Here is a 21795-nt window from a genome sequence, read left to right as displayed (position 1 = left end):
ACAGATGAATAAATAAATGCTGTCACTACAAAGTGACATTTCTGGTCCTTGAAAGCTGTCTGTGCTATTTGATGGAGCACTGTGGCAGCCTTCTGAGTGAGATGCTCAGACACTATTATGACTGTTATTTTGGAGCTGAGCTGACTGATATGTATTAGGGGAGCACCTCAAGTATGTTTCTTTTACCTGATCCTTTGAGGCCTGACAGACACCTATTGAGCCTACAATCTGAATCAGAACTTTGCCTGTGAGCATGTCAATGTTGTTTTGTTCCTCTAAGATTCCCTTTTGGTTTGTCCAGGCAATCCTGATGGACGAACCTGCCTTGACAAACCTCCCCTGGATTACTGCAAAACAGCACATCAGTAAGATATAGGAGGTGCACAGATCTCCCAATTTCTTCACCATAAACCTAAGTTAAGGGTTTCCCACTTGTTGCAAACATTGCCCTAGCTGAGAAGGTAACAAGCAGATGTTTGGCTGTGCACATGTGCTCCCCCAGAAACGAGAAAGAGTCATCAGGTGAAGAAAACACAAGAACTTGGGTCTCCCTAGGAGCAGTGATGAGACTAACAGGGTCTTAATAGGTGGGCTGCTCTCTGAAAGCAACATGAAAGAGCTCTTCGCAGCATGAAATACATGGGAGTCCTCCAGTGCTAGAAAAATCCAAGGGCATGATAAAGGAAAGGCACCTGTATATAGATTCTCACACTTGCCTATGCAGTTCAGGAAAGAGGAACAATTGCTTCTCAGAAATGTTGTTATGCCCTGAAGCAGAGGATGAATTGAACCCATTAGAGTTGTTCAATCTTCTCTCTGGTGGCCACTTCAAAACAGTGGCTTTTGTTCAACAAAATGTGTACAGCAGTTATAATTGCAAAATTAACCTTCAAAATCAGAAACCAGCATAACTGAAGATGCTGTATCAGCAAAGCCTGAAACAAGAACTCTGAGGGGTTGTTGTCATTTACCACCTGAAAGTGCCAGCTCTGGAGCCACACTGTGTGGTGAATGTCAGTGAAATGCTGTTTATCTCCCAATATACAAAAGCTATTCAGTTACCAACTGATAGCTGTGGTTTCACCACAGGCAATATTTGGGTTTGTACAACTGACACCTCCTTTTTGGCTTTGCTATGAATTATCTATGCTTTTATTTATGCTCAAACAGAAAATTACTGAGACTCAAGTTTTCAGGACATCTCAGCATCTGGGTTAGGAAATCTCCACACAAGTACTGACTACCTTACCATACAGGCCAAGGTAGAGCATGTGACTCATACTACCATAATGCAAGTTATTTCTGAGGTATAATTTGGGCAGGGGAAGAAAGGAGGGAAATCGTAGACTGTGCGGCTGTGTGGCAGGAAAATGAAGGAACTGCAGTCAGATTTGGTCTGCGGAACCCTGAAATGGAAACTCAAGTGGCAAATTAGGGAGATACATAACCCTCTTTCACGCCACTTGAATGGCTAAATGTGTGGCAGAATTCTCATCAGCATCCCCAGCCTAACAACTGGCTCTTGAGCAGTGTAACACAGCCCAAGGCAGCAAACACACACTCATCCCACATCTGTCTGTCCCACCCAGGCACCAGTTAACTCCTCTTTTAAAACAGCTTGGAGATGAAATTAGTTACACAAAGACCACCAGAAATCACAGAGAGAGAGAGAGAGAGACTGGAGAAGAGTTAGTACAGCAGGGTACAGTGCTGTACAAGTTGGTACATCACTACTTCAGTCTTGGGAACTCAACTCCCCCTTCTGATGAAGCACAACTTTTGAGCCCAGGCTAAACACACTGTAATCTGCCCTGCTGCACCTGTCCTGGAGTATTAATATTTAACATAAACCTTAAAGGAAGCACTGTTCTTTATTTCTGATTTATCAGGGGGGGATGGATTGGAAGGGATGTGGGAAATATGGAAATGGCATAGGCAGAGGATCCCTTCTGGGAGCCTGATTATTGAAAAGCGGCTGCTATTTACACAGCTAATGCCATTCACTTCCTGCACCTGCTCAATCATTCATTTCCCAGTGCAAGCTGGCTTTGCCTTGCTGCAAAGTCAGGGAATTTAAGGGAGTTACACCTGCAGGTTTTCTTTTTCTCTGCAATGATTGCAGAGTTCAGCTTATAAAACTTCTACATTCCCAGTCCTTCATCTTCCTTTTCTGTGAATTCTATCTATTTATATGTATATATACTTTTTATATATAATTATTTATGCTTCTGATAATGAATCCAAAGCCCACTTTTTCTAACTCCTGCTGGACTTCCAGCCTATTCATACATCACAAAAAAAAATCTATTTGATTCTGTAATTGTCCAAAACCACACAAAAATAATTAGCTAGCTTCCCCACTTACACTAGTTTTTCTTCTTATTCTATTCAACCATTGAGAGAGGCTCCATATCCTACATCCAGCAACATCCTATTTCTTATGATGTCCCTATGAATGTAAATACTGTCTCATCATCCCCAGCAAACACACTCTTACAGTAAAATCTACTGTGAATTTTGGTTTAAAAGAAGACCAAACCACACCACAAAGGACTGTGCAGCTTACCTTTCTTCCCATTCTTTCCCCCATCTGGTTTCTTGACAACGAAGTTCTGCAGAGGCTGTAGGCCACCAAGAAGAAAGGAAGCAGGAAGGGAGAGCTGCAGCTCCATGGTGCTGCTAGTTAGTGCTAAAGGATCTACCAGCTGCAAGTTACATTAGGGGAGGGGCAGCTGCAGCTCCAGTGCTCTTAAAACCTGAAAAACCCATCAGCAAGGGCTAAGTAATAGAAAAGTGAAGGCTTCTGGTTTTTGGGTAGTTTTTTTCTATTATCAAGAGAAGGACTCCTATGTAATGCAAAATCCATGGTGCCACATAGCAGATAAAGCCTTTGCAATACTGACCTGTTAGATGGATTTGCTGCCATGCTGGTGGTGAGCTGTCACCCATCGTTGAGTATTCATCTGCTGGGTGTCATACTCCTATAGGAAATGAATAAACTGCCCCATCTGCCAAAGTTTTGTCTTTGGTTACAGAAAGACAACAGCAGGAAGAAGGTCAAGGTCAAGTAAAGCAGATAACATGATTAACTCTGAGCAGATGATGACTCACCTGTCTTCAGTGGGAACAGCCTTGTGGTGATGTGTCTGATTGAACCAGTGTTGGAGGAATAAACCAATTTAAAGGGAATAACAATGCAAAATTAAAAAGTAATAAAGAGCTTTAAGATGAAAGCAAAACAGCTCATGACCTCTCTCTTTTTGTTCCCATCTGAAGAAACAAACAACAGTATGTTAAAACCAGCATGTGTCAAGTCAGACACTGGAAAGGAATTGAGAGGATTATTTCACAATTTTATTGCACAATTGAAAATTAACCTTTTTTCTTTTTTTAATATTTACAAGCCATTTACTTTACACATACAATCTAAACAGCATTTTCCCCGATAAAATTGTCACCTAGAAAACTTACACACGGACTGAAGCATATGTGTAAATTAAGTGATTTGTGTTAAATGCAAATTGCCTCAGTCTGGAGGGGAGGCGCTTGGGAGATGGGGCAGTATAAGGAAAGAAAACACATTTTTCTTTTCTCTTTCCTGAAACATTACTCAAAATCTTTCCCCAAGCTGGGGAGAGAAACAGAAGAGTTTCAGTGTTACTTGAAGCAGAAGGACAGCCAGTCAGGTAATATAACGGGAAATTGAAGGTAGTGAGTTGGAGATTCAAAACCTTCTGTGCCACAAGCCTTGTGAGAAAATGACAAGCCTTGTTTCATGCATAGCTCACCCTAAAGGTCACAGCATCCCAGCTTTCCCCTGGAGAATGTAGAATCACCTTGGCCATGAGAGGAAAAAGAATGAGGTTTGAGTCTTAAGAAGAAACACACGGGAAAAGGCATCACTGTGAGTTTTTACTCCTTATTTCTCAGGGTTTGTTACCTGCACAGTTGGAAATATGCTGATTGACACACAGCAACAAACCTGGCACAACCCAACCAGCAATGCCAAGGGTAATATTTTAACCACCATTATGAAGCCCACGGTTTTGTGCTGAAAATGAGCTGCTTTCCTGGCTGTTAGCACAAGCTGTCTGTCACAACATGCAGCACAGTCTCTGGAGTCTACAAATTGTTCCCTCCCGTGGCTGATCCACCCACACCTTCTCCATCATATGGATTGTTGTGCTCAAGTTTGTCAGCTAATATTGAGTATAAGGCCTTGTAGCACTTACTGCTTAATTTCCAGGGGATTTTGACACCTGCAATCCTAAATGAGTAGGTGGTAGCCCTAAAACTGATGCTCACTGGCCCAGATTTGTCCCTTGTTATGTGTGTACACCTGAGGTTTTGGATACAATAGGGAGGAGAAGTGGAGTAAGTCTGGTTTTGACATTAATGACATTAGAGGCATAATTTTCCTCTCCTCTCCTCCAGCAGACCAAGGATTTTCTCTCTCTCTTTTTTTTTTTTTTAATCTTTATTTAATATGTTCTTGATAGCTTAAGGGAGCCAGCAATAGAAAGATGCCTTTTCTCCATGTAATACTTATAACCAGACCTGAGCACTGTGGAAGTCGTCTATACTGTCTTCCCCAACCTAAGGCTGATTTAAACATGGATTTAGGGCTGCAGCAGATGGGAATGTAGAGAAAAAGTGGAAAACACAAGAATGGGCTGGCTGAAGAAGGATCCTGAAATTGAGCCCTACAAAAATAGTGGGAAATGTGTAAATATGAGAAACCTGTGCTAAAATTTCTGGCTTGAGTGGATTACTAACCCTCATAAAAGCTGCTGATTCCAGCCCCATTGGACTGTTTGCAATGATTATCTTCCTCTCAAAACAGTATTTTCCTGGAAGATCTGTGGATGCAGTAGACACAAAAGTTTGAACAAAATGAGTATCTAAACAAAACATAGTGAACCCATTTTTACAGCTTCAAAAGGATGCAATTTTTTGTCAGGTATATGCTTTAAGATTAAAATTGAAAAAAACCCTGCAGAATAAATTTGTGTGGAGGCTCAGGTGCCATGTGAGAAAAATTGCTCCAGTAATGAACTCATGCAGTGGTCTAGTATAAGCCAGTAGACTTTCATACTTACTGGAAGAGACACTGCTAAGATAGAAATAATTCCTGTGATAGCACAAAGGAAAAAAAATTTTCCAAGCTACAGGAAAGGCTTTCTCTGCACTAACATGGAGAACAACTCAACAACCCCTCAGTTCTGTTCTTCACAGACAATGCTGTAATATTTTCAAGTCTGATAGATGCAGAAGAAAGCTGCAACATTTTAAAATAAATTATATGCTGATTCATATTCAACTGTGAATATAAATATTTAAATTGAACAATATGAATAAAAAATATTTTGCAAAATTTTAATTTCACTTATGAAAATGGAAATGAAAGCAATAAAATTTAGAAAATATTTGTGTCTTGGGTGTTCTGATTCAGAGAGTTGTTTTTAGTATATGCATTTGTTTTGCTCCATGAAGTATAAATAGAAAGATGATGATAGTGCCTGTATTCTCTGCATTCATGACAATAGCTGGCAGGTTAACTTGGTGGATATTTTATATTGATGACTCTCTGTGAATGTTTATTCTTGTGGGTCCTTACAGTACTCAATAGTTTTTTGGTTTTTCTTAAATTGCATTTGCTGTTCTTTGAATAAGACTTAACAGTAAAAAATGGAAGATGTAAACTCTCCATGAGCCATTTGAACCTATATGGAAATATGCATTGATGTTATGGACAGAAAACATAATTTCATTTATCTGTCCATTCTCTTATCAATACAGAAAGCAGAAGCTTACTGCCTGGCCTGAAAACTGAGTCTCAGGTCAGTTGGATTAATTGGTGCTGATATAATTAGTGAACACTGGGCAAGGTGTCAAGGGAAAATACACACATCTCTTGTTCTCATTCTGGACCAGCAAACTGCTGAGTCTCATCTTTTCCTAACCCCAAGGGGCCTCTGTCACTCACAGCAAGTGTACATCTAAAATGCAGGAAAGCTCTGCAAAATCTGTCATCAGAATAACAGATTTAATGCTGAACTCACTTTTGCCATCTAAAAAAAGTCAAAAGCAGTGGTGCTGCTTCTTCCCTGCTGCTGGTGGTTAGGTCTGACTGGATGAAGAGTTCATGGATCAATCCACATTGGATAGCTTTTTCTTCCCTTGTAGCATCACTGGAGAGCACTGCTGGAAAAAGAGTTCCACAGGCAGATCAAAGGAAGAAATTCTATGAACCTCACTAACTCTAGCTTTGCCCCAACCATTGCCCTCAGTGCTGACAATTCAAGAAAGACTGGATAGTCAGACTCCTACTGCTATCAAGCTGCTATTACCTTTCCTGTTTTTTTTTTTTTTTCTTTTTCGGAAGAGCACCAAAGGATAAGTGCAGGAATCCAAAGAATTGAAACAAATTAAACATCTTTGAACTGAGAATGATTTAATCTCAGGGCTGACTTGCAAGAATTTTACAATGCATAGAATTTACTGCAGGTGTGCTACATTGGCCAATGTCGGATAAGATATGTCACAAATCCAGAATGAGTTTAGTCCAGCCCACACATCCTATGAACACATCTTCTGAGGGACTTCAAAATGCTAACATCTTCCTCATTCCTCTGGAAATTGGCCTACTTAAAACAAACCTATCACAGCTCCAATTATTTACTTCATTTTTCTTTGCTTACCTGACAGACTGCTGATGGTCTTTAGAGTGCTCACAGAGATGGAGCAGACAGGCTTGGACAGAGCTGGGATTCATCACAACTGATTCTCCTAAATCACAGTTTATATCTATCCTTTGGGGGGGGAAAGAGTCTGTCTTGGCTCAAAATTAAGGCTGCTATCATATTATGAAAAGCTCAGTGAAAGAAAAACTAAAAGGAAGTATCATCATGCTGCTTCATTCACCCAAATATCATCCACTCTGCGTACAGAATGAAAGAGAATTCCCTCCAAAAAACTTGAACAAAGAATTGTGTACAGACTACATCCTACTGCATATGTGTGATGGGACAGAAAGAAGTTGCATGAAAAAATCACCAACTCCAGTAGCAACTTGATATTTCAGGTCCTTTGACCTCCATGATTGACTCTGCAGCCTTACCACAAGCCTTGTGATAGAATGGCTAATGCTGAAAATTCACACATCCAACAACTCACAATTATATTGCCACAATACTCAGAAATAGGCTAATCTTGGCTTGAATTACTTGGCCTAATGTGTTTGGGGGACCTCTTCTTGAATATATCTGGTGAGGGCAGGGTGTCTAAATGCCTGGTCAGAGAATTACCCTCAGGTCAGCACTGTTTCTTTTGGAAAGAAATCTTGTGTCTTGTGGCAATGGACCATGGAGCTCTCAATGCACCCTTTGCTACCTGTGCAGTGACTTCCATAAATTCATGTGGCAGAGGTTGAAGGCATCTTAACCCTACAGAAACAGTAATTTGCTGGGAGCAAGGAAGCTGTTCTCACCATATGAGGGGAAACTACATAGAATGACTGAAAAGATACTAAGCTCTTAGCCTGGGCTTCAGATCATTTGCATCCTGACACCCTCAGTGAGCTAACACTTCCACTGGAGTATCCAGCAACACGTCTGAACAAGTATGTTCACATGACTGACAACATAAATAAATATTTGGCTGGCTTTCTAATTCCCAGATTTTTTTTTTTTCAACTCATCAGAATAATTCTACTGTGTAAACAAACCCGTAATCCCAAACAGGGGTAAGAGGAAAATGTTCCAGCCAGCTGACACATCCATAGCTCCTTTTGGAATTCTCAATGACTTTGTGTTCTGTTTTGGGAATGATGAAAACAAACTCCTATAAAAGCAAGGTTTTTCTAAATCCAGGTTTGTAAGCATTTCCTGAGCCGTAATTTGCTGTGCACAGCCAGCAGTTTTTCCAAGCAATTTTGTATTGTGAAATGAAGTAATAATCTTCAAACAATCTCCAACACACCTAAGTGTTGGGATGTAAACACACCATCTCAATATACATTATTAGTTACTACCATAAAAACTACTTCATTGAGCTATCAATGCTTCTTCATTTTCAACACTGCAGTGGAAATTAAAAAGAAAAACCAACTCTGATTAGAAAAAAACCTGATTACTGGCTGGCATTGTCTACTAGCGACTTTTTATTCCACTCTCACCTAGTGGAGTTGCAAAAACTTAGCAGCTTTTCTTTTCCTAATATTGAAATATGTTTTTAGCTAACAATGATACATTCTCTTCTTAGCACTCCCACCACTGAATGTGTTACTCCTGGCTGAAGTTCATAAATAATGACACTCACCCCACTTGCTGAGCTTGCTGTGTTCTGCTGCTGCTGCCCTGAAACCTGAGGAACACCCAAACAGTATCTGGCAGAGTAGGAAGGAATGTCCTGAGCAATGCCTAAGAGTAATATCTCTGCTGATTTGCCAGGACTCCCAGTGCTTCTGGTCATTAATCTTTCTCAGCTGAAAACAGATGGGGCTATTAGGCAGGCTGGAGTAATGGGGGAAACTGGCAAGATAGAGAAGGAAATGCATTATCTTCTGGGTAGAACTGCACATAAAAATGAGAACATTAAAAATGTATTTTTCATATTTAATTGGACGATGTATGATTATACCTACCAGAAAATAATGTGCAATGTGTTCTGTGCAGGGCATTTATAAAACTGTTCAGCTGTGCTAGGGCCTTATTTTCCCCTGTGGAGAGAAGCAGCAGCTATGATTCTGACAAGATTTTTATGCTTTTCCCTCTAACATGGGGCTCACTCTGCTGCAACAGCTACTGCAAATAATGCTACAAAGTGCCTCTGCTTGTTGCAGTAAAAGCAAACTGCAGCTTATGATTTACCAACAAACCACACGAAGCCAACCAGGTAAAAAAATCAGTACTTTAGGAGTAATGTGAGCATCTGACATTTCAGTCTAAGTAAGGTGATGGAACTGCAGGCACAGCTGCTAATTCCTTTATGCCACTGAGTCCAAGATGATGATTACGAATAGAAAAATAATAGCAAAATGTGAAGTGGGACAAGATTGTTTACACAGGAAACTAGGAACACTGGAAGGAATTACTACAACTAGGATTTGGGAAAAAAACTGATAGATACTGAGAACTATCCAGGATAAACAAAGACATTTTCTAGGTCTGTGAGGTAGCTTAATGGTAGATGACCCTTAGCTAGAAAATGAGAGGATGGAAACTAGAGCCAAACTTTTGAAGGTGTGTATATGTATATAAATATATAGATCTACTGTGTCAACAGAGAAAAATCATGGAAACATATTAGAAGGTTACAATAAGGTATTGAATATGTGTTTGGACCAAAACTTAAACTTGCAAAGCCTGTTAGCCATGAAAATAAAAATAGGAGAATTAAGTGTCAGGCAGCAGATTATTATTTGGAATAATAATTATGTCTGAAATGTGGTGGGGTGCTGGAAAATACACAGCTCAAGCTTTGGAACTTGAAAAGTTTGCAGTGACTCCTAAGTGTCAATGTTTTGTAGTGGAGAGGGAAAAGAGAGACACAGAACAAAATGTGTCAAGGTAAGAAGCCAATTTTTGTAGTATTTTATTTCTGATCCCCTGATTAGGAAAAGGTGAGCATTTAGGAAGGTTAAAGAGGAAAATACCCTCAAAACCTAGTAGGGTGATATTCAATATAAATTTTAAAACAAAAAGCTCTTTTTCATTTTAAAGAATCAGTGTCTCTAAATAAAAGAAGTAGAAAAACTGAAATCCTCAGATTCAAATAGAAAAGGCTGATATGGTACCAGCCATGGAGTCTGGTACCCCTTGGATGAATGGAAGACAAAGACAAGGAAATGTTGATATGGCTAAATGGGAAATGTTGGAAGTTATTCAGGCCAAATAGGAAACTTTCAGAGAATGGAAATAAAAGTGTGTAAAGCTGAAAGGAAGGCATGTAATAGTTAAGATGGAGTTTGAGCAAGCTAAGAGGGAATTTGAAGAGCAAACGGTAGGAAGTTAAAACTGAAAATGGACATTTGCTCAATAAACCAAAAGCAGAAAGTGGAGATAACCAGCAGGCCACCCCAAAAAAGCAAAAGAAACAATTAAAGACAATAAGGACATTGCCAAGAATCTAAATGATTTATTTGCATCAGTCTTCACCGAGAGGCTGCTGGAGTGGTATCTAAATGAGAGACTCACACTTTCCAAATATCAAAGATAAGGAGAGGTCATAGACTGAAGACTCAAGAGAGAAGTTGGTGGAACAAATCAATAAATCAAAGGCATTAAGTCACTGGGTTTATCTGCTATTTCTGGAAGATTTCAGGAGAAAACTGAGAAGCCAGTAACAAAGTTCCTAGCAAATACTTACTACCGCAGAGGACTGGAAGACAGTCAGTATTATAACTGAATCAGAGATTTTTTTTTGTTGTCAGTGGTGGATTTTTTCACGGTGTTGGAGGAGCCCTGACAGTTACAGACAGATATGTAATCCTAACTTGCTATCAGGTAAATTGTTTGAAATGTGCTAAAAACCCCCAAGCCCCATACCTCTCAAATTATGAAGCACAGAGACAAACATGACATGACAGATACAAGTCAGTACAGTGTCTACAAGGACAAAAAAGGAACTCTTTGTACCTACTAGCAATCTCTGAGCTGCTTACAGCAGCCAGCACACCTAAGCTACCCAAGAGGTCCCACAGCTCGCTGAACAGTCAGGCAAGTAGCCAATTATTATCTCCCTGCTCTCCCATCCTCATCACAGGACCAGTGAGAAGAGAACAATGAGAAGAATGCTGATAATGGTACAGACAAATAATGTACAGGGTTATTCTGCTGTAGGGCAATCCAGTCCATCCTTGGACAACGTTGTTAAGCCAAGGAGAAAAGTACACCTGGAAATGAAGTTTTTTAATACATATAAAACATAATGGTGGCTACACTGAAGCTCTGACTGGAGATTTTATGTAGGTACAATGAGAGCTACCCTCTCTTAGGTCAGGTTTTGGGATCTTTTTGCACATTAGCTAATCAACAGTCCCTGTTCTGCAGGGCTCTTCTCATTCTGAATAAGCACAGTGATCTGGGCCTTTAATGGTAACACAGGACTTGGGGAGTTAAGACTTTGATGTTTTTAAAAGAATATATCTTAGCCAGAACTGAACACTAATTTCACTTCTTCCTAGCTCTCTCCAGCTTTTTATGTAAATCTTTACATAAAGCCATTTAGAAGAGGTAAAAAAAAAAAACCTCTTTGGAAAATTATGCAGTGATATATTCTTATGCAGCCAACACTCCCAGGGGAAAAAGTGAAAACTACACACAGCCTCCCGCCCCTTTTTATTTCTTGTCAAAGATATTGCCTTTTTTGGCTTTTCTCATATATACACAGAATGATGAACTGATATTTGTAGTTTAAATGTCTGGTTTAACTGCGTGGTTTCCACCGTAACAGAAAGCTCTCACAAAATGTCAGGTTAGAAATAAAACCAAGCTCTAGAGGGATGAGGTGGGGAGGAAAGTAGAAGGTCCAGTGGCTGAAAAACAAAATGGAAAAACGTGAGCAGAACGCAATGTGGATCCATTTCTCAGCTCAGGCAGTGGTATTGGTATGTGTGGTGGTTGGGGTCTGGGGCAGGTACGGAGACAGACACATTTCTCACTGAGTTGTTTCTGCTTTCTCTATTAACATTGCAACAGAAATTACAAATAGCCCTGCAAGGGGTAGTGCACCTCATCTCTTCATCCCATGTAAACACAACATTAATACTGAAGATAAAGAAAATGGCAAAAAGTCCAGTGTCTTGTTTTCTGCATTTTGCTCGTTAGGTTCGTGTTCGCCCTCCAGCAAACTCCTGGGTGTACCGATGTTGTGAACTTGACCAGTCCACGTTCAAGCAAACACTCACTCAGATTCCCAACACATTCTTTTCTCCCCGTCCAATGGGGAGTTTATTCCTAACAGTTCTGCTCCTTTTTAATTATAAACTCCTTTAACGAAGTAGTTCTGAGACCTTGCAGCAGGCAGCAGGAGAGCACCAAGGCTACTAGTTGCCTTTTTACTAGTTTATATTCCCTGTTCAGCAAAGAAGTCCACTTAAAGCCTAAGGCCCAGTGCCTTCACGGATGGGCAGCACTGAAATGAGCCTACAAATCAATATTCCCCTGGAACAATGTGCCTTATAGGTAAAATCCAATTCTTGCCTAAAAAAGATAAAGAGTTAGAACCAGGCCCTTTATCTTACGAGACACATGTGAACAAGTTGCTCTGATGAAAACAGACCTTACACTGACAAGTTTTGTTCAATTTCTGTCAGAGCTACTGATCTTCTTTACTGGACCACCAAAACTGAAGATGGCAAAGAAACACAAGGGAGGTATTTCCTCAGCAAGGAAAGGAGCAGCATTTAGGACTGGGGCAAAGGCAGGGTGGGATATAGGGGATTTTCCTGATGGAACAATTGATTTGGGAATAAAAGAACAACTGATATCATGTATACAACTGAACCAGTAACACACCTTCTCAGGAGTACAGTTTTGTATAAGCGTCCCCTGTGTTTTTCAAGGCTAATTTAGACCTTTGGCTCATCCTGCATTAACAAGGTCATCCATGTTAACAGGGCCCCTGTGAAAGTTCACAGGTGAAAGTTCCCTTTTAGAGTAGTGCAGATTTGAAATTCACAGGACAGCGACCCGAAGATCTTCCTTTACAGATAAAAAGCATGTCCAATTATTAAATAGCAACATGAAATCCTATATTCCGAAGGTCTGTCTGTGCTCTGCAGTCAAGAGAGCGGAGTGCAATCCCAGTCCCCACCTTCAGTGGCTTGGAGGGTGCCAAGACACTTGGAGGGTGCTTGCAGACTCCTCAGGAATGCTGAAGCCGACAGGCCTGGGGTAGTCGGGGAAGGGACGAATGAGCATAGTCCGAACACATGTCACTTCAAATTTCTACTGTTAGAACTGCCAAGTATGATATAAAAACAGAAAGTATTCTCAGTTCCAAGTTTGCAGACCACGCTGAGCGGCTCTTCCCTCGCTGTCCCTGCTCCCCACAAACAGCCTCCGCGGCGCTAACTGTTGTTCTCTGCCGTGAGATATTTGAGCGCCGCGAAGCCGTAGTGGCGTGACATGTCCTGCTGGAACTCCTCCTTGAGGGTCTTGAGGCAGATGCGGTATTGCTTGTTGGAGCGGAACTTGGTGATGTCGAAGCTGGGCGCGTGCGGCATGTGGATCATGTAGGCGTTGGGCAGCACCGTGAACTCGTACTCCTGGGGAGAAACACAGGCTGTGAGGTGATCCCAGCCCTCCTGCACCTCCACTGGCCAACGTGCTCCAGCATGGGATTTGTGCCTCCCAAACAACTAACTCATGCAGGGATCTCAAATAATCTCCCTTTTGTCTTCCCCGAGTAGCTTTCTTGGTTTTGTGAAAGAACTACTTGCTCTTGTTGTAAAACCATAGAATTTTTTGGGCTGGAAGGCACCTTTAAAGATAACCTGGATCAATCCCTCTGCAATGAGCAGGGACATCTTCAACTAGATCAGGTTGCCAGAGCCCCATCCAACTTGACCTTGCTTGTTTCCAGGGATGTGGCATCCACCACCTCTCTGAGTAATCTCTTCCAGTATTTTACCACCCTCATGGTAAAAAACCCAACTATTTTAAAACATTTTACTCCATCTAAGCCAAATAATGGGGAAACAGTGCAAAAGGCACGCCTGCAGCCATGTCTGCCACAGATTTTGCAGTAGTGAGGCCGCAATCAACACAGCTGTGACTACACAGCATCAGTCTCAAGTGTCCATGCAAAAACACTGCTTTGTCCCTACAATTTTTCTTGTTTAGGATGCTGGAATAAGTTACATTTACAAAGGCAAAACTGCAAGGCATATGTTGCTTTGCCTATACACCAAGATACTTACAGAGACAAAACTGTCCAAAACTATTCATAAACCTGAAATAAGGGGAGAATATGATATCATTTATAGGCGATGTGTGAAAATGAACCTGCTAATTCCATATGCTTTGAGATGTTTTTACGCAAATTAAGTTCTCCTTCACAAAGTTTGAGATACTGTGCTAACTCTCCTTCTCCTGTAAAACTACTTCACTAATTCTCTTTATATCTGACCAAATTCTTTGACAATTTTTGTTAAAAAAAAGATGGTGAATATAAGTCTCAATTATTTCAGTTAGACTCTTTGAATTTTTACAGGTAAATATATGATCATTAGAGCAAAGCTAGAAAAAGCCTGATTCCTAGACAAGCTGAAAGTTTACCAGTGTAGGATATGCAACAAGCAGGTATCTTCTGCAAGGAATTAGGTAAGGGATGTGAACCTCATTATTCTGTAGCCAAGCAAAGTACCCTAATGGCTTTTTTGCATACAGAATTTCAAAAAGTCTAAGTTGTACTGGATACAAAGTACAAAGAAACTTTGAAGCCTCCACAGGCAAATTTCCTATTTTCTCACACAGTTTCTATCTACAGCTGTTGCTTGATTGACTCATTAACCCTCTCTACACAAGACACTGGTCAGGGAAGGAACAGCCACAGAGCATGCTGGCTTTACAGGAAGTGGTGCACAGCTTCCCCTGGTTGCAATGTTCAGTAATTTGTACACTTAGGAGTCTGTGCAGAGACAAAGAGTATCTTTAGGAGTCTGTGCAGAGACAAAGAGTATCTTTAGGAGTCTGTGCAGAGACAAAGAGTATCTGCAGCAGAGAGGCACAGTACTCCTAAATATTTTAGCAGGGAAAGAGATTTGTGGCAAAAAATATATTTGTGCTGATAAACCTGAGTGTTTCACCTTCAAGTCCTTTTTCATTAACAACCTGTGACAAAGCCAGAGAAGACTGAAAGCTGCTGGGTTACAATGCTACCAGTAACCCAGTATTTGAGCTACACAGCCAAAAATGAAGCCAAATTAAGACAGAAAAAAAGTGAACAGAAGGAAATGTGTATCCATTTCACAACTCAGGCAGTGGTTTTGGTGAGCCAAAAGTACAGCTCAGGCTGCAGTGCCTTCCCAGAGACACCCATGAAGCAGCAGCATGTGCTGGACAGCTAAGTGCAGATGCAGCTCCTTCCTCCTTATGAGAATGTCTGTTCCCTGACAGACGCTGTTAAAGAGGTAAATCTTTGTGCCAATTTACAACATTGTCATCCATGGGAAGGTGGTCCTCTGAGCTTCTGTTTGAGGTGAAAAACCTATAGCGACAGCAAAATAATCTGATGGTCACGAGCAGAATTTATTTAGCTGGAAGATGCTTAGAACTAATGGGGAACCAAATGCAAAAACAAAGGCTGGCACCATGGAGTGAGGAGAGCTGATAAACTACAAACAACAGAAAATGTCTCTAAGGGACCTTAAAACTATGGGCTGGAGCTGCAGAGAAAGATGCATCCCCCTCACACAACCTTTTCTTTGTTCTCCCTTTGTATCCCAAGTGTGTAATACTGCAGGTCAGGGACTGTCTACACTGCAGTCCAAACTGTTGAGCACAGCAGTGTTCCCATCCCTCTGAATGGCCCTTAGGCACATAAAGCCTTCCAAAAAATTGTGAGTCTACTGCTAATAATCCCATTTGAAATATGCTGGGCTAGGGTCCTGGAAAATGGGATGCTCACAGTCTGGTTCCACAATCACTGGAAAAGCAAGGAAAGGTTTCCTAAAGACCTCTCCTTACTACATGGAAACCTGTTGAGAAGGCAATGCGCTTGCAGGAACCTCTGTCCCTATCTTCTAGATTGTAAATTCTTTAGATGGAGCCTGGCATTATCTGTGTACTTGTACAGCATCCAGCTCAGTGGGACGCCTGCACGCTCCCAGAATAACAAGGATGATTATCTCCATGCCATGTCCTTCTCTGAGGGACAGCAGTGGCACAGGCTTTTGGAAAAGGAACTGGAACAGACCTCTTGACAGACACCGCAGTTGTGAGGAGCAGTGAAATAACTCAACTGAGAAGCTGCTCTGCCTGCTGCTAATGAAGCCAGCCAGGCAGCTGGCAGCAGCCTGATCTGTGCACACCCCAAAGCAGAGGGATGCCACAGGGGAAGGAGCTGTGTGATCCCATGTCTCCTCCAGGCTCATTTTGAGGGAGAACCTGCCAACACCCATGTTGCTACAGAGGAAAATGAAACTTCTTTTGGATCATGTATTCAAGGCTGGAAGAGTGAGATAAACAATTTCCCAGAGTTAATTCCAACCCGATGGTCATTTAAAATAATTGTGCTGTGATCAACTTTGAAAAATGTTTCCATTTCCCATGTGTGAATCTCTATGCTGGGCAGACATCTCTGAACAGAAGAGGTGAATCCTGAGTGCCACTAGGAATATAAGCCTTGTTACCCATATTAACAAATAATAAATCATTACCCTGGCACTCTCCACAACTGATTGTTAATTGATTAATGCTTGGAAAGTGCACTGAAAAATTAGTGCTACAGAACAAAGTATTATTAACATTAATATAAGGGACATTTTTTTTTCTAGTCTGTAATAATTTCTTCTCAACATTAGTAGGTACAGATTTGTTGGGAATGCCCTCTGCAAACAGAGGGCAAGTGGCTGTCAGCCCAAGGTAACCATGTGGTTTTGTTAACAGAAGTAGAAAATATCCTTCCCATAAATGCCTGCACACAAATACACCGTAGCCCACCCCAGAGACACAATCTCCCACTAACTTGCTCCAAGCCTTGTGCTGCTCTGCTTCACATAAACTGGTAAGACTTGAGCAGAGAAGGATCAGCTATATTCCAGATTCATAGCAGAAGCTATCACAGGAGGATACAAACTGTCAAAACCTATTTTTTTGGTTAGCATGAAATGCTACTAGTTCAAACACTGGGATTGAAACCAAACTGAAAAACAACTACAACAAACCTGAACTAAAAAGAAATGCCAGGAGCCAGACCTTGCACAGTGAGTAGTTCCCAACCAGGAACAGCAGGGTGATGCAAATCCTGCTGTTTCAGGGAGCAGCAGCACTGGGCTCCCATGGAGCCATAGTCACTGCCAGCCTCTAAGATCTAGGCTGGCTGCAGGGACCTTGGCAACTCTGAGAACTCTGGTGCCAGTCTGGGATTCCTCAGTTTCCTCTGCATCTTTATTCTTATAAATTCTGCCCAGCAGCTTCATCCCAAGTATCAGATCCAAGAAGCAGCTAGCCCGAGGCTCAAGTACCTGGATCCTTTAGAGTCTCCTCCACAGCCCCAGATTCTGGAAATGTAAAGACTTTGGCTTTGCAGAGATGTGCTGTAAATCCCAGCCAGAAATGGAAGATGCTTGCCTTGAATTAAACTAAAGATTAGTTTATGAATTCCATTGGGACTCACAAACCTCTATTTAACAGAAAAAAATCCAGCTAAGTCTACAGATTCCCTAGTAAGTGATGGGATTGGCAAGGAGTGCTGCAATGCTTTGGTCAGGAAGAGAGTGCTACAGGGGCTGTGCCTCTGTGAAACAATGAATTTCTTAGAACTGACAAATAAATTAACTCAGACTCGGTTCTTCATTTGATACTTGACAAGCCTTACACTGAGTGCTCCCAGCTCAAGAAGCACTCATTAAGGAGCTCAGTAAGGCCAGATGAACATTTCGGCGATGCAAAGCACAACACCTTTCTCAAGGACACAGATTTCACTGTAACAACCCTTCTGCAGAGCCCTGGGTGAGACACTCATGTGCCATCTCCTCACCTGTGCATCCAGCTCCATGATGTGAGCTACTTTGTTCCAGCCAAATCCGACAAAGCGCCTGTCATACTCCGGGCAGTCCTTCCTCACCACGACGTATGGCTCAAAGTCTGCTTCCCACTCCACGCGGTACGGGGTGGTGGCCGTTCGCCACTTGGCAAAGTTAGTTGGCGCGTGCCCTTTCGTCCACACGTGGTACCTACAACAGACACAAACCACAGGGACTTGGGGAGGCAATTAGACAGAAAGCATCTTGGCAAGGCAGCAAAATATTACCTGTTAGATGAAATGCTCGGAAATAAGGACTTTAGCTTACAGGTCACATCATCATTTTCAGGATGCATCGGAGGCAATTTCTAGGACTATTTCCAGCACATTTCCCAGAGCTCAATGCTTAAACACATCCAGTTGGTGAAGGATAGTGTGAAAACAGTACCTCATGTTAATGTGAGAAACAATTACACAGTACCCTGTCAGTTCATCTGCACTGCAAGTGCTGTGTCTTATTCCTAGCAACCAAGCAGCTGCATCGGTCGGTGCTCTAAAATCAGTGTGGAAATCTGCAGCTCAGATAAGGTCCCTAAAATTAGCTATTTCTCCACCATGGTGACATTCATGATCTGTTTTATAGGCAATTTTATAATTTGCATGAGAGACACCTGCAGCTCTGGGTAGATGTTCCATTTTATTAATTACAGTTATTACTATGGCAGGAACCAAGATGCATAATTACAATAATAAGTAAAATATTACATAAAGGCTTTCTGCTGTAAGTTCTACATTGTGGGGAGTACTCCTGTGATCCTCAGTAAGGTAATCAATTTGATTTGCAGAAAAAGATCCTTTTATATTTTGTTAATCTTGTTTAGGTCACAGCAGGTCTCTTCCTTGCACAGCTTGAATCCGTCCCATTAGTGCCAGGGTCAATGACTCTCGCCCACTTACTCTAATGCTTTCCAAAAATCAATGAGACAAGCTCTTTCTGCAGATTCATAGATTAATTAATGCAACAAAGGCATAGCAGGTATCTGTATCACAGCCCTGAGATATGCAACAGCAGAGACAGAACAAATACCCTGCCAGTTTGTAAAGTAAGGTACAGGGATGACTCACATGCTAAAAGTGAAGGGATTTGAGCATTAAATATTGCAAAATCACAACATGATGTAATGTTTCAATCCCAAAAATTCTCTTAACATTGTAAGCCATTGCTAAAAACAGGAATGTAAATCACAGCCCAAGAGTTTTAATTTGGACATATCTGTATGGCTTGTAACAGAAGAATCAAAGGTGTTCAGCTTTGCTGACCCTCTCTGTTCAGGGCAGTGCAGGAAGACTGAATTAACAGGATGGCATTGGGGTCACAAGTAATGTATGGTCCTTTGTATGCTGCATTTCTAAACTGTAAACAGGTTTCGTCACTTTCAGATATCTGTCCTGGGGACCAGGAACAACAAAACCCTTCTGTATTAAAAAAATCTGACAGTGAATTATTTCTCCAGAGATTATTAAAAAGCAGTGCCAGATTCATGAAGATGCTCATAATCCTTAATGCCCTTTGGAAACATAGCCAAAAAACCTATCCCTTTTCTTGGCCTCTTTTGGAGGTGAGTGGCTAACCTACCCAGCCATTAATGTGCAGCTATCTATGCTGGGGAAAAAACCCAACAGTCACAATGTGGGGTTTAAAATGATATAGGATTGTGGAGGGTGCTGTATCTTCTAAAATCCTACCTCTAGCATTTTGAAATTAATTATGACAATAATAATGACTGCTAAACACTTATGAAGTGATTTGTATCTTCAAAGCCCCATACAAACTTTGGTTAATTGAGAGATTCCTGCAGAGAAGCAGCCAAATGCTGCTGCTATTCTAGTAACACTCTCCCATTTATTTAAATAGGGGGAAACAGGATACTAACCATAAAAAAAATTCTGTTTCTTTCCACCCTTTTTGGAGATATTAGTGCAATCACCTATAGCAACTCAAGTATAACCTCTGTGAGTCAAGACAGCCAACTAGCAGGGAAAAATAATTAATTAGGAAGAGACAATGAAGGGAAAATATGGAACTGGGATTGCAGAAACAAAATAACGCAGAAAGGAAGGAGTAGACTTGATTGTACAAAACCAAATAACAACAGAGATTATTTACTTGCCTCTTCAGAGTGATTGATGTGAGTGGAAGGAAAGAGAAAGGCAAAAGGATGGCTAAGGTCTGGACAAAGAGGTAAATGAGTAGGGGATGCTCAAATGAGGTATGTACACAATAGTGATAGAGGAGTAATTAGACTGAAAACAAGAACTGTTTTCAGGATTATCAGATTACATACATATCTGTACATACAATATATCTGCGTTCACACACATATATATATATACACACACACACACATAGATAATCTGCTGGAACTAGGTCTTGGTCAATGGCTGATTACATGAAATGTACTGCAAAGAAAGATAAGCAGACACCATTACATGGAGGTCCATAGAGAGGAACCTCCCATTAAAGGATGAGTTGTTTGCAAACAGACTTTACTATCGATGATGCAGTTGGGAGAAGTGGTTCACTGTCTGTACTGGTCTTCCATCTCACAGGACACAGGAATAAATGTAATTTTCTGCTCAGGCAAAACTCACTCAAGACTTAAACACACATTGAATTTTAAGGCCACACTCAATCTCACTGAGTCCCCAGAGAACTTTATGAAAATTGTGAACATCGTACTTTTCACTATGCTGGCAATTCTGACAAATCCAAATCAGGTAATTTGATCCCCCTAAAATCATGATGAGTTTCTTTCCCATGGTTCATGGAAAACCACTGTAACACACCACACCCCCTCCTCCTCCACTTTGGAGCCCATGTTTCATTTTATTGCATTACCAATTGCTTTTATTTAAAATAAAACATCAAAACTACAGTAACCTTTGCCAAAGTTATCAAAATGAAGTAGTTATTCTCCTCAGAGCGTTCTTCCTCCCTGCCTTGTCTCTCTAAGCTTCCTGTTTCAGTGAGAAAGATGATTTGGTGAAAGAAGAACTTGCCCAGTTCTCAGATGCTTAAACATTTTGCTGGCTTGTGGATGCAATCACTTAATTAGTTAATCAGTTGTTGCTTTTTATGTTTTCTCAATACGATGATGTGTCCTCTACCAGCTGTGGTTTCCCTAGTGCCTGGCAGAGTGTGGGCAGTCCATTTGTGGCTCATCAGCTCTTCCCCAGGCCCTGAGCAGGCACACACCCCCTCAGGAGCACACTCACAGCCACCAGCTGCAAAGGGAGCCAGCGAGCTGGCACAGAGCAGAGGGTTTCACACAGCACACCTTGCCAGCCACAGATGCTCACTTGTCTTCTCTCTTCCTCTGCTGGTGACTGAAGGATGTAATTGAGAGCCGTTGTGTACTTCTTAGCTGCCCAGAGGTAGAAAAGGTCACCATTTCGAAAAGAGGTGACAAAAGCAATTTCAAAGAGGGAAAGATTGTAATCTACCGTGTGGTGTGAGGGACTGCAATGCTGCAGGCACTCTCAGCAATCACTGTCACAGCAGTCCTCCCCAGCTCACTCCCACCCGCTCAGCGTCGAATTGCAGCGTTATTAAAGCACCTTGAAGGTGGAGGTGGAAATTCTCAGCCCAGATCACAGCTGCTTTGTGGCTGCTGATAAGATTTGAGCAACGAAATGAGCCAAAGCAAACTGGGGAAGCATTTGTAAAATGTATCCCACATTAATATGTACACCAGCTACAGACTGCATGTCCTTCAAGTCTTATTTAACCTTGCTTTGGAAAAAACTCCTACTGATGTTAAAGACATTTCTGCCTGAGTGAGACTTGAGAAAGGATTTGCAAATCTGGCTGTGTACACAACCCACCAACAGGCTGTTTAGCTTGGAGATTAAATCTGTAGTGAAAGGCCACCACTGTGCAGCTGACTGCAGGTGGAATGCAACATCTGAAGGTCCTGAGAGTTATTTTCCACTGGAAGGACTTTTTCTCTCAACTACGGGAGAGATGACTGTTTTCTATCAACAGGTATCTTGTTAATTTTTATGTCTTTTGACTGTTAAGGAATGATGGCAGAGGGAAAGGTA

The 21795-nt window shown here is 41.4% G+C and overlaps 1 protein-coding gene across 3 annotated transcripts in view; it reads right to left on the bottom strand.

The window, feature by feature from the left end:
* Positions 1–3332: 3332 nt before the first annotated feature.
* The window catches only part of LARGE1 (LARGE xylosyl- and glucuronyltransferase 1), a 347716-nt gene continuing 329253 nt past the window's right edge, over positions 3333–21795 (bottom strand). For all 3 annotated transcript variants that reach the window (XM_085048913.1, XM_085048911.1, XM_085048912.1), the window contains 2 exons: positions 17707–17902; positions 3333–13270 (listed from right to left, as the gene is read on the bottom strand). In XM_085048913.1, the coding sequence (XP_084905039.1) occupies positions 13073–13270; positions 17707–17902 (394 nt within the window). In that variant the 3' untranslated portion in view covers positions 3333–13072. The remainder of the gene's footprint in view (positions 13271–17706; positions 17903–21795) is intronic.

The sequence above is a fragment of the Lichenostomus cassidix genome, chromosome 1Aa, assembly GCF_008360975.1.
Source record: "Lichenostomus cassidix isolate B80296 chromosome 1Aa, HeHo_3.0, whole genome shotgun sequence".
In the NCBI taxonomy this organism is placed as follows: domain Eukaryota; kingdom Metazoa; phylum Chordata; class Aves; order Passeriformes; family Meliphagidae; genus Lichenostomus; species Lichenostomus cassidix.
Note: the sequence above shows the minus strand (reverse complement) of the source record. Positions and strands in the feature narration are given on the sequence as shown.